The following is a 14008-nucleotide window of genomic DNA, read 5'->3' on the forward strand; positions in this document are numbered from 1 at the left end:
GGGAAATAATCGGAGTCACGGATGATCCTGTATTTACGGTAGCGAAACCTGGGCTCCAGCCGAACGCCCAACATAAGCCTAAGGGCTTAGCAATTATGGAATACTTGATACAACGTTTATCGTTATTAAGAAATTGAGTTTTAAAATTAATATCTTAAGTGCTCATGCTAAAACTTTTAAAAAGGAAAAAAAAGGACATAAACGGGCTACGCGGTGGTCCTCATTGGCAACACCACACGGACATCTGTGCACAGAAAACGGCCTGAAACAGCCGGCCCGACGGCGGGTCTCGGGCGACGTGGCGGTGAGGCCCCAGTTTGTTTTATCCATTTCTGTCTGTCCCCTGCTCTTTCCACACTAAGCACGAGCATCTTTACAGTCAGGAAAGAAGTTATAAAAGCAGCAAACGCAAGGGGCGGCTGAGGCCCGTGCTCACCCTTGGGGCTCCGGTGCGCGGCCCTCGGCCAGCCCGCGAGCACCTTCCCGCCGCTGGGTCCCTCGTGGAGAAAGGAGCCAGCGAGCCAGCGCTGGAATTTGCCCCAGGACACGGGGGCCGCTGCTGTGGGTGGCGAACTATGCTTTGATAGCTTAGAGGTGACACGGGGCTTTGCTCAGTATCAGCAGAAGTCCAGTCTCCTGGAAAGTCTCCCGCTCCAGGCGAGCGCGTCGAGCAGGTTGGAGCCCGGGGCGGGCTGCCTCTTGCTGAAATGGCAGTTGCTTGGTGTGGCGATGAACGGCTTTTCTTTTCTTTTTTTTTAAAGTTTATTCTGAGAGAGTGCGTGTGTGCGCGCACAGGGGAGGAGCAGAGAGAGAGGGAAAGAGAATCCTAAGCAGCCTCCGCTGTCAACACAAAGCCCGATGTGGGGCTTGAACCCACAAATTATGAGATTGTGACCTAAGCTGAGATGAAGAGTCAGACGCTTAACCGACTGAGCCACCCAGATGCCCCAGCGAGTGGCTTTTTTTTAATGTCTGAGAACTGCCTGTTCGGCCGTCCACGTTGCCGGCAGGAAAAAGGGGCACAGGCGCCCCAGGCTCCTTTCTCTTAGACGAGCTCGGTCCTCCCAGGGTCCGGTTTCCTGTCCTTGACACAGGTACTTAGGCAGCTTCCTGAGCCCGGGCCTGGGGATTTATCCTGTGTGACCACATGCACCCCCAAAGCCCTCACCCTCCCCTTTTCCCGTGCAGCGGCAGCAGACCCCCCGCCCTCGTGTCCTTCTCTCTGTGCACCTGGAAGGGTGTGGCGTGCTGCCAGCAGGGGGGAGGCAGAGGCTGCGGGCCCGGCGGCCCGGCCTGATGCGTCCGCACCCAGAGCACCGACGCCGCAGTGGGCTGGGGAAGGAGGGTCCTCCGAGGTGCCACTCTTGCTCTCCGCGCTGAGCCCACGGGGGGCAGCCAGGAAACCGTTGAATAAGCAAGCGCCGTCTCCCTCTGACAAGCTCCCACAGGCTGTAGCCTGAATGATGGGCTCCGGGCGTCACGTCCCTGCAGTGATGGGTTTTGCCCGTGGCTCCTGATGGCGGCTGAGACGCCAGGGAGAGGGAGGATGTGACTGATTTTTCTCTTACGTTAATTAGAGACCCTTTCTAGACTTGAGAAGAGAATGTGTTTTATCTCGTTGCAATTTTTTAACAATTGTTTTCCTGCTTTCTCCGGCTTCTACTCACGAAGGTGTTCTTTTATTCATTTAATTCGTCATCTAATGACGCGTGTGCAATAAAACGTGTTAGGAACTTTTTTTATTCGCCTGCTTCACGCATAAACTAAGAATAGCTCAAAGCTGGGATCATACCCCAGAAAGGTCAGAGCCCTAACCCTCCTCAAAGGTCAGGATAAGAAACTGAGATACTCACCGGATAAGCGAACTGACCCCAGGATCACGGTGCACGACCACAGTGCAGCCCGCGCCCGGGGGACCTGCTTCCCCACAACGTGGCCGTGAGGACAGATTTGCCGGCTTTTTGTCGATTTACAGTCTGACTTTTTACAGGTCTGTGTGGCCAAAGAGAACTGTATTCCGGAGCTCTCACAGCCCCCTCTCTTGCCCCTGCTGGTTTACAGAGCTCACATCTGCTTCAGAAAGAATGTTAAAAACGGTCCGTCAGGTGCTTAAAAAAAACAAAAGATATATCGAAATCTGTTCTAGTTACAAAAGTAATACGGTTTTTTCTTTCTGGTTCACAAAGTTGAGAGTGATTTTCCCGGAAGTGGGCTTTCCAGAGCACGGGGAAGAAGAAAGTCTGAGCCACTGTTGGTGGTGAAATGCGGGCTTGGTCTAGAGCAGTTCGGCAATAGTTTATCGAAATGGGAAGGGGCTACACCCTAGAAACTGACGATCCCGCCCTGAGAAATAGGCCCTAAAACCACCGCTATACATGTGCGTTTGTGATGATACGTGTCCAGAGCTGCCCGTTACGTTATTTCTGAACACGTAAAGTTGAAAGCCAAAAACGTATTCTTAACTAGGGGGAGTGTGAGTTAATGATGCGTCCACGCGATAGAGCCCTTCGCGGCCCCCACAGGGAGTGAGCCCCGTCTGCCCAAGGACACGCGTGGATGTCCTTGATGGCACAGGCCACATAATCCCATGGTCCCACGTGCTGGCACAAGTGCCGTGCTGTCCAGGTGTGCACGCGGGCGGGGGGGGGGGGGGGAGCCCGCAGGTTACGTGTCAGGCTGTTCATGCCGTCACTAGTGTCACTCCTAGAGGGTGGGGTTGAAGTCGGGGAGAGGGACTGTCCTTCCTCCAGTGTGCACTTGTAGATTGTGTGAACTTTGTAGAAAACCCAATTATCAGCATGGCAACTTAGAACAGATTAAACCGTAGTGTTTATTTACAAAAAGAGCCTGGGAAGAATCAATCGGATTGTTTTAAGGCATCACGTGCACAGTGAACGTTGGCTAGAGCTAAGAGAAGGTTTGCTCGGGGCGGAGGGCACGGGTGCGGCACTGACCCGCACGCAGGACGGGGTGCAAGCGTCTCTGGGCTGGTCACAGAACGCGCTCTGCACCGCGTTAAACCTGCACGTCGACGGAGCTGTTGTTTGACGTGCACTAAGCTATCGTTTTAACTCAGAAAATGAAAAAGTAAAATAAAAGTGAAACCACCCAGAATTCTCTCCCCGCCCACCCCACACGCACTGCCATTGCGCTCACGCCACGGGTACAGCTCTGTTTCCTGCTTTTTCACTTGCGCAGTTATACACGTTGGACGTGTTCTCGGGTCTCCAAATGTTACACAAAAATGGCTTCTGCTTTTTCCTTTCTTGTACATAAACCTCCAGGCCGACACAGCCCAAGAACCAGACTCGGTCACACCGTCAGAGTATTGCCCACAGTTTAGTTTGCTGTGAGATTTAACTACGTCAGGAGGTCAGGCGGTGCCGTACTGTGTCCCGTTCCTAAAACGTATGCCTTGGCTCCTTGTGGAAGGTTCAGCTGGAAAACAAACAGACGTGTTGATTCCCCTCCAGGAACACGAGGATGGGAGGAGCGTTTGCTTTGTGATGGAAGTGTGTGGGCAGCAGGGAGGCTCAACCAGCACTCCACGTTTCCACGTGGCCACGCCGGGAGGACTGCGTGCTCCCGCTCGCTGCCAACCGGGGGACCGCTTCTGCCCTTCTGCCCGTCTTCTGACGTGCTGGCCTGGTGCCGGCGCCCTCGTGCCTTGTAAATCACTGCTGAATTGTAAACCATCGGGGGCCGAGGGATCGTGGATTGTCAGCTGTGTTCTCTCTAAAACGTTCTTTAAACTAAACAGTGTTGAAAGATTAACGAAGGCCTGCGTAAACGGGAAGATATCATGTGTCCACGGGTCACAGGACTTAATACGGCAGGGCCCCAGAGAGACCCAGAGTCCACGTGATGCCGGTGAGAATCCCAGTTGCCTTTTTTGTGTGTGGAAACTGACAAGCCGAGACTAAAATTCAGATGGAAATGCAAGAGACCCAGAATAGCACTAAAGATGCTGTCCAGGGCAAACAAAAAAAACAACTCGCGCTCCCCGATCGCAAACCTTGCCGCGTGATTGCAGGGATGGAGACAGCGTGGCACCGACTTAAGGAGAGACGTGCAGACCGGTTTCGAATGAGAGAGTCCGGAGGTACCTCCGACATCAAGACTTTACACCCACAGACCCAACAACTTGGAGGAAATGCACACATTCTTTGAAAGACACGAACTACCAAAACTCACCCCATACGAAGTAGAGAACGCAGATAGTCCCACATCTGTTCAGGGAAATGAGTTTGAAGCTAAAACTGTCCAACAAAGAGAAGATAGCTCCAGAACAGCAGAGTTTCACTGGAAAATTCTACCAGAATAATACCAGTCCTCCGCAGTCTGTTACAGGAAACAAAAGGAGTGAACACTTCCCAGTTCGTTTTAGGAAGGCGGCATCACTCTGATCCCAAAACCAAAGACTTCACAAGAATAAAAAACCAGAAACCAGTGTCCTCCATGAACGTGGCCTCAGAACCTTCAACGTAATATTAACAGATCCAACTTGGCAAACTTTAAAAGGGGCAACACACCAACTGGGCAACTGACCAAGTGGATTACATCTCAAGAATGCAAAGTCGAATCCATAGTTTTAATTAATCATGAAATTGAATGTAATTGAATGTATCAGTCGACTCAAGAAAAGCTTCCTGTTCATCCCAATAGCTGCAGAAAAAGGATTTGACAGAATTCAGCAAATAATCGTCATAAAACTCTCCACAAACCAGGACCAGAAGTAAACTTCCTCACCCTCATGCAGGGCACCTACAAAACCCGCGGCTCCCTTTCTCACCAGGGAGAGACTGGATGTCTTGTCTCTAAAACCAGGACCAAGGTAAGGGTGTCTGATCTCCCGGCTCCTTTTCAACAACCTCCCAGAGGCCCTAGGTGTCCAGGAAGGCAAGCAAAGGTGGAAAGTGAAATAAAACTGTCTGCTCACCCAGAATCATTGTGTACGTAGAAAATCCTAAACAACCTGCATGATGTTGCCAGAACAGGTGAGATAAGATCGCTGAATACCCAACGTTACACAAAAACTGATTGTATTTCTATACTAACCACTGGAAATTGGGATTAAGCCACTTAACCCCCAAAACATGAGCTGTAATTAAATTAGCTATATATTTTTTTAATACAAGCAAGACTCAAATGCTGAAAAATACAAAACACGATGAAAGAAATTTTAGAAGGCCTAACCCACTGAAGGTGTGCTTCTGGGCCAGGTGTCAGGTGTCCCTAACCTGGCGTATGGGCCGATGCCATCTCATTCAACATCCCAACAGGTTTTGTTTTAATCAGCAAGCTGATTCTAAAATTTATGGGGCGACGCAAAGAAACTTAACCGAAGAAATGTAGGCAGAAGGCGAAGTTGGAGGACTCACACTGATTTCAAGAGTCCCCCTGAGGGCGGGAGTGGAATGGCGGCCGGGGTGGGGGGGGCGGTGGGGAACCAGTGGGGCGGAACAGGGTCCAGAGGTGGAGCCACGGTGCATGCCACCGATTTCCCACAAAGCTGCAGGACGGCTCATTTCAGTGGACAGAGGATGGTCTTTCCAGCAAGCGGAACCACAGCGGCTGGACATCCATTTGCCCACGAGACGAACGTCACTCCATGCCCCACGCCTTATTCAGAAACTAACTCAAGGAGCCTCTTCTTGCCCTACTGTGAATCCCGCAGCCGCGAAACTTCTAGAAGCCCCTTCTGGCCTGTTGGGCAATGGTTCTTTGAGAAGTCACGAAACCCAGAAGAAAAATGGTATATGGAGTTTCATCATGTTGACTGCTTTTTGCGTATCACCGTTGACATGAAAACACAATCCACAGACTGGAGAAAAATATCGTAAAACTCCTAATAAAAGCCTTTTATCCCACGTACATAAAGAACTCCCAAAATCCCACATGGAAGGACGCAACACCATTAAAAGTAACGGGCAAAAGGTTTGCACAGACCCTTTACCGAAAAGGCGTGCACACAGCAAAGGAGCCCTGAGAAGGTGTGACACAGGGAGGCGGGGGTCGCCGGGGCCGCGAGCTGCCGCAGGAGGCAGCAGCTCGCTTCCGTACGACGGCCACATTTTAGATCGCTCAGTCCCGAGCACTGGCAGAGGAAGCAGAGCAGCCCAGACTCTGGCCCCTCGCGGTGCCAGGCGCCCTGGAAACGTGTGGCCGTTTCCTGCGCGACTGAGCCTATACTTACCGTGCATCCCAGCAACCCTGCTGGACGTTCCCCGGGAGAAGTGACAAAAGCTACATGTGCACGTTTACGGCGGCTTTATTCACGATCGCCGGAAACTGGACGGAACCCAGACGTTTCACCGGTGGAGAAACAGTGCTGGGACGAATACCGGTCCCCTGAAAAAAGTCGCCCCGATAAACCGATATACACACGACACGAGGAGTCAGGTGCGGCTCGCTCAGCGAGGGAAGCCAGACACGCAGGAAGTGGGTGGGGCCGGGCCTGGGGCCGGGGGAGGCCGACCGCACGGGGGCATGGGGCAGGGCCAGGTCCGTTCCCCACCAGGCGGTGGGCTTGTGACCAAGCCCCCGAGAGGGGGAGCATCCTGGAGGGGGACCCCGCCTCCGTCAACCTGATGCTTTGCAGGACCCGTGGTCGCGGGGCGAAGGTGCCCGTGTCTGGGCCTCCGTGCACGCAGGACACCCTCCCCTCCCTTCCCCTCCCCTCCCCTCCCCTCAGAGCTTCTCCCGTCAGGGCCACAGGGCGTGTGCACAGAGCCGGCCCAGCCAGGTCAGGAGCGGCCGTCACTAGCGCACCTGCCGCCTGCATCCGCCACCTCTCTCCACCAGAGTGACGTCCTCGTTTGTGGCGGGGGAAGGGGGGAGGGATGGCTTCTCACACAACAGGAAAAGTCACAGCGAATGTTGAGGTGAAAACAGGCGCAGAGGCACTCGGTTGTGTCGTCAGAACAGGCCTCGTTTCTGGGTGGAAACAGAGCTCGGGGTCTGAGCACTTGGTGCGGAGTTAACGGGCCTTCCTCAAGGCCCGTCTCCCCTTTTGCCTTTGGGGGACCCTCTGACCCTCGCCCTTGGTTGCCCCGGGGACAGGCCAGGCCTGAGGCCCCAGCCCCCGCGTCTCCGGGAGGCTGAAGGGCGGGAATGGGTGCTGGGACCGAGGGGTCACGGCCGCAGTCGCACAGCACTGACCCGCACCCACCCCGCACCTGTGGTTCTCCATCCCGCTGGCTCGTCCTGGTGGCTCTGGGCAGACCGTCCCCAGGTGGACGCCAGCGGCGTTCGCAGAGCCGTGTGCGGCCCAGCTCTGACCGTCTCCTTGGATGAGCACACCTGGGGGCGGGGGGGGACACCTCCATCGACGGGCCTGCCAGGGGCCCCGCACGTCCACGCGCCTTCCTTCCTGTCCTTGCAGCCGCCATCTTGTGTCCTTTGCAGCCCCAGGTCCGCCCCTGGGCCCGGTCCCTGCCTGCGCAAGGGGGCACCTGGGCCCTGGGGCACGTGCGTCCAGGAACCCAGTGCCCGTCCTGCCCTCCTGCTCGGAGCGCCTCTCCCTCTTCCTGTGATGTGTTCCCACGGAAACCGGATTCCATCAAAGGGCGGTATCCTCGCCCCGCCCACGCTTTCAGTGTTTTCCTGGTTGGCGTCAGTGACCACTTGCCGTGTCTTTTGGAACAAGCTCTGGGTTGTCACAAAGTGAAACCAACTGTTACCAACCCGTGATCTACCCCGTCTACCCCCCCGGGTTATTTCCAAACCACTAAACAAACGTTCTGTGGAGGCAGCTGACACCATTTCTCCTTGTCGCCTCCACGCGTGGATGTCTGTTGTGGCTGTTGCTGTCTTGTTCGGTGTGGGGTTGTGATTCTGCAGAAAAAAGAAGGAACAGAGCAAGGAAACAGCTCGCAGCAGGGACCCGCGGGCTCCAGCAGTGAGGCCGGGGAGCGTGGGTGGGTGTTCCTGTTTTGTGATCAGAACACGGAGCATCCAGCGTGGACACGCGAAATGTGCCGTCATCTGGGCTCCTGTCCGTGCAGACGCGTGGTTTCTTAGCCATGCTGGCGCCTAAGAACGCGCCTGTGCCCACCGTCCCTGCTCCCCGCCCCGTGCTTTCCCCAGCAGAGAAAACGATCTTTACATCCGAGCGTCGGCTGTCTGGTACCGTGTGGTGTTACCGCGCTGACCACGGGCAGCTTAAGGTAGGCCCGGCTTCTTGGCTCAGCCGAGACCAGGTAGGGTTTTCTCTTGTGTGATTAAGCTCTTCTGTATTTTGGCACTCGACGACCCTGGGTGTTCAAGCAGGGACCCAGGGCCAATCCAGTTTACTTGATGACACGCGAGGATTAAGGAAATCCACGTTTATTAAAAAGCCAACTTAAATCCCGGCTTCCTCTTGGCGGGGGGCGGGCCTCTCGCGGACGCTGGTTTTACACAACCGTCCGTGCACAGGCACACGAGTGCGCACACACGGGCCACGAAGCGGGAAGAACCCCTGCCCAAGGGACAGAGAACAGGGCAGTTTGTGGGGCACGCACGTATTTCGGAGGAACTGAGCTCAGTCTCTGACACCGTGGCCCGGTGGGGAGGGTACAGGGTTCTTGGGAGCTGTTTGAAGCTGCCCGGGTCCACAGTCTGGCCGTTTCCTGATGCTTCACCTTGTGCTCAGTCAGCTCAGGCCGCACAGCCACCCCCCTCCCTCCACCAGGGCCCCTCTGTTGCTGTCATAAGCCCCTTTCTGGTCAAGTGCGACGCCCCAGTTCTCTGGCACAAGAGGAGGGATAAAGGCAGAAGTCCCTGGGCACGGCCCACCTTTTTCTGATTTTGCCTTTTCCGTGTGTGCGGCTTCGGCCTCCGGCCCCCGGCCCCCTCGCCTCAGGCCGAATCCCGCCAGCTCCCTGTCCCTGAAGCTCCTTGTCTGCTTTGGCAGAGGCTGCCCCGCTGCCCCATGTCAGGGGCTCCTAGGAGCAGGACGGCACATGGCCTCAGGGGTTGAGGCATCCCCTGAGTCTGTGCCGCTCCCTGCCCTCCCCAGGGGGCCCTCTCATCCTCTGGACCCAGCGGCCTGCGGAGCGGGCAGCTCCCCCTCAGGGGGGAGGCCAGGCGCTCCTGTCTGCCACCCTCTTGTGCCAGCCAGCTGGGCTGGGGCGCCCTGGCCAGGCTGCAGAACCCAGTTTCCTCGTTCGGGAACAGGGTCCTTTCTTTCTGGTCATGACCTCGGACACACTGCAGGTTTAGGTCCAGAGCCACAGTAAAGTGAGTCCACGCATGTTTTGGTTCCCCAGAGCACGTAAGTCACTGCCCCACGCTGCAGTCCGCCGGGCGTGCAATAGCACCGTGTCTGAGGAAACAGCGTAGAGACCTGAATTCAAAAATACTTCAGGGATGCCCGAGTGGCTCAGTGAACTCGGTTCATGATCTCGCGGTTCGCGAGTTCGAGCCCCATGTCAGGCTTTGTACTGACGGCTCAGAGCCTCACTGGGATTCTCTCTCTTCCTCTCTCTCTGCCCCTTCCCTACTCACATGCGCTCTCGCTCTCTGTCTCTCTCTCTCTTTCTCTCAAAAATAAATACAAACGAGCGCCTGGGTGGCTCAGTTGAACATCTGACTTCGGTTCAGGTCATGATCTCACAATTGGTGAGCTCGAGCCCCATATCAGGCTCTGTGCTGACAGCTCACAGCCCACTTCTGATCCTCTGTCTCCCTCTGTCTGCCCCTCCCCTGCTCATGTGCGTCTGCATGCTCTCAAAAATAAAAACACATTAAAAATAATGCTAATAAATAAACAGATAAAAACATCTAAGACAATACCTCACTACTAAAACATGCTGACCGTCACCTGGGCCGTCAGAGGCGCCAGCGCCAACCACAGATCACCGTAACAAACGTACCAGTGATGAAAAGCGTGAGGTACCGTGAAAGTCGCCGAGATGTGCCGAGACCCGGGAGGTGAGCAGAGGCAGCTGGAAGGCGTGCTGGCCACGGGGTGGCCGCGAACCTCCCGTCTGTGAGGCACGCGGGGTCCACGAGGCGCAAACAGGATGCCTGTGACTTACTCGCGAAGCTCACTTGGTGTTATTATCGTTCAAGATCCCGGAGGAACACGACCTGGAGAGTCAGATCCGCAAGGAGCGCGAGTGGCGATTTCTCCGCAACACCCACGTCAGGCAGCAGGCGCGGCAGCTCATCCAGAAGGGTAAGCCGCCCGCCTCCCGAGGGGGGCGCCTCCGAGGGCCCGTGGCGGGGCTGGCGGGGTGCAGGCCCTCCCCCAGGCTGGCCCCCAGGAGCCCCCAGAGCGCTCGGCCACTCTCTCCCAAGAGAAGCCCCCGCCGGCCTCTCGCACGAGCGAGCCTTGTGCGCCCTGCCACTCCCAGGGCGGAAGGAGCCCCGAGCTCTGTCTGGGGCACAGGCCACACGCAAGGCGCTGCTTGTGCCCAGCCGGCCCCTCCTGTCCCGGAATAATCCCACTGTCAACCGGGGCTGTATCTGAGTCCCACTTTACTGACCCTTTTACCAGACTTGCCGAGAGAGGCCCCGTTTGCAGGGCCCCAGCCTCACCGGTGCTGGACGGGCAGCCTCCCTCCCCTCCCCCACCCCCACCCCCACCCTCCCGCTCTCCCAGCCCCGCGGCTTCAGGGGCACAGAGAGGTGGGGTGCACCTCCATCTTCTACCGCGAAGCCAGCGTGGCCCCAGTCACTGGGCCGGCCGGGCCGACCAGCTGCCCAGGCTCCGCACAGAGTGGGACGTCGCGGGCTGTCAGCCCTTCTGTTGGCGGACTGATCCCGCCTTGCCTTTCTGTCCTGTAAAATGGTGGTGGTTGCCAAGAGTCACTCTTTACAGCCGGGGGTGGGGCCCATGAGACAGGCCGTCCCCGCAGACACGCGTGTCCCTGAGCACACGCGGCCGCTCCAGAAGCCACTGTGGCGTGCGGCCGCCTCGGTGTGCAGTGCTCTCCGTAAAACTCCTTGGGGCCGTAGTCGCCTCGTAAGGCTGCCTCCGTGAGGGGCTGGCGGCGGCTGGATGTAAAGCAGCCTAGTGTTCAGGCCTCGGCGTCTGCTGGCCCGGCAGTCACCGCTCGGACGTGTGCAGCCAGGCCGGCCCACGCTCCACGGCTTTCTTCCCGAGGACAGAACAGCCACCGGCGCGTCGGCGCTCTGGGAATTACAGCATCGGAGGCTGTTTTCTCGAAGGTCTGCGATCCTGCAGGGGCCCCGTTCTACAGGACAGTGGACTCCCTGGACCCCACGTCTGCCCCCCACAGTTAGGCATCAGAAGGCAGACTGGCCTCGATGGGGAAGCCACACACAGGGCCAGGGACTCTGGAGAAAGAGCTGGGCTTTCCTGACGAACACAAAAGACTGTCTTTGTAACCCGGGTCGGGGTCTCCCGGTCTTTGTGGGAAGAGGAGGCCTCCTTGTTAGACACAGCTGAGGGGGGCTCCCGGACGCAGTCGCCGGGCACGTCAGCCCCTGAGAGGTCCGTGCGGTGGACCCGGCCACCAGAGACAGGGACACGGGCGACCCCACTCGCGTGCCCGCACAGAGGCTGCCGCCAGTGGAAAGTGCCCCTTCTGAGAGGCGGCTGTGCCCCCCTGAGAGAGGGGGTGCCTGCAGCTTAATGAGGTGGTTCCCCGACGCCTGTGCCCGGCCTCCCCCAGTGACCTCGGCCGGCAGGACCAGTGTCGTCACAAACGCACAATGCACCCTGACCCGGGAGTCAGTGTTCCCGGTGTCTCCCGGCCACCCGCGGTCGGGGCCCCTGCGGGTAACACTGCTGCCACAGACAGAGCCCCTGGGACCTTTGGGCGTGTGTCCCTTCGCCCCGTCCTTGTCACCGGCTGGTTTTCCATGTTTGCCGCTATAACGGGGGGTGGGGGGGTGGGGGGGAGAGACGGGGGGCCGGGTGAAGCCAGTACTAATGGCCCCCCGGGTTTCCCAGGGGCCAGGCCGGTGCCCGACGACGCTGCAGGGACCTCACGTCCCTGGCTGCACTGAGTTGGCCTCGTATTAGTCACCAAAATCCCACCTAAACCTGTCTTGACCTCTTGTCCTTTTAGCCTCTTTTTACTGTTTTCCCGAGACTCCTTCAAAGCCCCTTCCTGACGGCTTCTTTCCTGGTTCTGGTTTTGGGGGCCCGGTGCAGACATCCTCGTTCACCTCCCTGTCGTCTGTGGTGATCTGTCTCTCAACCGGGTAGTTCCGTAGGGACCACCCCCCCTGAGAGGCCACCAAGACTGTAGCCCGTGTGCCCGATGCTTCGACCTGGAACTGAGTTACAAACGGTGGCCTTCCTGCTTTCTTCGAAAACCACCAACTTGCACATCTCTGAGCACGGCGTCGTTGCACGCACGAACTGACGAGCACCGACTGCAAACTCGTGCTGGGGGGACCCTGCGGTCAGGGAGCCAGGCCCTCGTCCGACCCCTACTTGCCCTGTGTGTCCCTTGTGCCTCCCCAGGTCCCCAGACAGGAGGCGCCACGACCCCCGGGTTCTGCACGTCGAGGCCCATCGCTGTGTGTCTCTTTGGGCAGGTATCGCAAGACTGGACGACCAGATATTCCTGAACAGGAACCCCGGTGTCCCCTCCGTGGTCAAGTTCCACCCCTTCACGCCGTGTGTGGCCGTGGCTGATAAAGACAGCATCTGGTACGCAGGGCACAGGCGGTCGTGTGTCTCAGCCGGTAACGGCCAGCCCCCCGGTGACAGTGCCGTGTTCCCGGCGCGGGAGCCGCGAGCCCTCTGGGGTGCTGCGGGCGGCGGGGCTCGAGAACACGGGGGGAGAGAGAGGCGCGCGGGCTGGCGGGAGCCTCTCGTGCCGGCACCAGAGCACACGTGGGCTCCTCAGAGCCACAGTGTGACGGGGACGCACAAGGGGTTCGCTCTCGGTACCGCCCGTGGAGACGCGTGATCGCAAGACGCCAGCCCCGATTTACTGTGAGTGCTGCACTTGTGTCGCAGAGAACGTACGCACTTCGTGGGGGGCGAGGTCAGGGTGTTGTTCCCTCTGTTTTTCCCTTTTCTTTATTGTGGTAAAATACGCACAGCACAGTTCAGCATCCTAACCGGGTTTAAGTGCCCAGTTCAGGGCCACCAAGCGCGTTCACACAGCGCGGCCACTGCCGCCGTCCGCCTCCAGAACTCTTTCCGTCTCTAAAATCTGAAACTCCACCCCCGTTAGACTCTAACTCCCCCTCCCACTCCCCCCGGCGCCCACCGTCCCGCTGTCTGTCTCTGGATTTGAGACCCCGGGGACCTCACCTGTCCCGGGTCTGGTCCTTCCACTGAGCCCTGTGCCCTGGGGCTGTCCACACTATGGCAGGCGTCAGAGCGTCCCTCCTTGTCCAGGCCGGGCGATACCCGGTGTGTGGCTGAGCCAGCTTTATCCCCCATCCAGCAAGGGACGCTCAGGTCATTTCCCGAGTTTTGGGGGTATTTTTTCAATATGTTCTTAAGGCCAGGTTCTCTTTTTCATTTCTCAAAAATATGTTTACTTTCAGCACAGCTTAGAGGAGGACAACACCGTAAGATTAAGTCCACCCTGATGGTTTGTTGGGTTTAATTTTGTTATGAAAGGAAGCGACAAAGTAAATAACAAGGGAGACAGGTATCTTTCGATACCTGTCCCGGAACAGCTTATATCTGATACCAAAGGAGCTGAATTTGACCTCAGATTCTAAATGACTACGAGCCACCCGTACGTTTATGTTTTTAAGAGTTCCTGTGAAGTAGAAGCAGAATGTTAAAGACCCTGTAGACAGTCGTGTGCTCCTAATAATTAAGGTTCTAACAGCAATAGGCACTGTTGTTCTGATGCTCTGTGTCTACGGGCACACGGCCAAGTCCTCTGTGTCGACTTGTGTCCATCCCGTTGTCACGGCTTCTTTCCCCCACTGGCGGTCGTGAACAGGGGTGGGCAGACCTCTCGGTGGACGGCCAGCAGAGGGACCCCGGGCCCCGGGGCACCCCCATGCCCGCCCCGAGCCAGCCCCCGGCAGCCGTGCGCTAGGGCCGCTTGTCCACACCCTGCCAGAGCTTGAGGCT

General features: G+C 57.4%; 1 protein-coding gene across 5 annotated transcripts in view; it reads left to right on the forward strand.

Annotated features, from left to right (window-relative positions):
- Positions 1 to 14008, forward strand: part of RPTOR (regulatory associated protein of MTOR complex 1) — a 333238-nt gene that overhangs the window by 300459 nt on the left and 18771 nt on the right. For all 5 annotated transcript variants that reach the window (XM_045044638.1, XM_045044640.1, XM_045044639.1 and 2 more), the window contains 2 exons: positions 10057 to 10162; positions 12499 to 12613. In XM_045044638.1, coding sequence (XP_044900573.1) covers positions 10057 to 10162; positions 12499 to 12613 — 221 coding nt within the window. The remainder of the gene's footprint in view (positions 1 to 10056; positions 10163 to 12498; positions 12614 to 14008) is intronic.

The sequence above is a fragment of the Felis catus genome, chromosome E1 (genome assembly GCF_018350175.1).
Source record: "Felis catus isolate Fca126 chromosome E1, F.catus_Fca126_mat1.0, whole genome shotgun sequence".
Taxonomy (NCBI): domain Eukaryota; kingdom Metazoa; phylum Chordata; class Mammalia; order Carnivora; family Felidae; genus Felis; species Felis catus.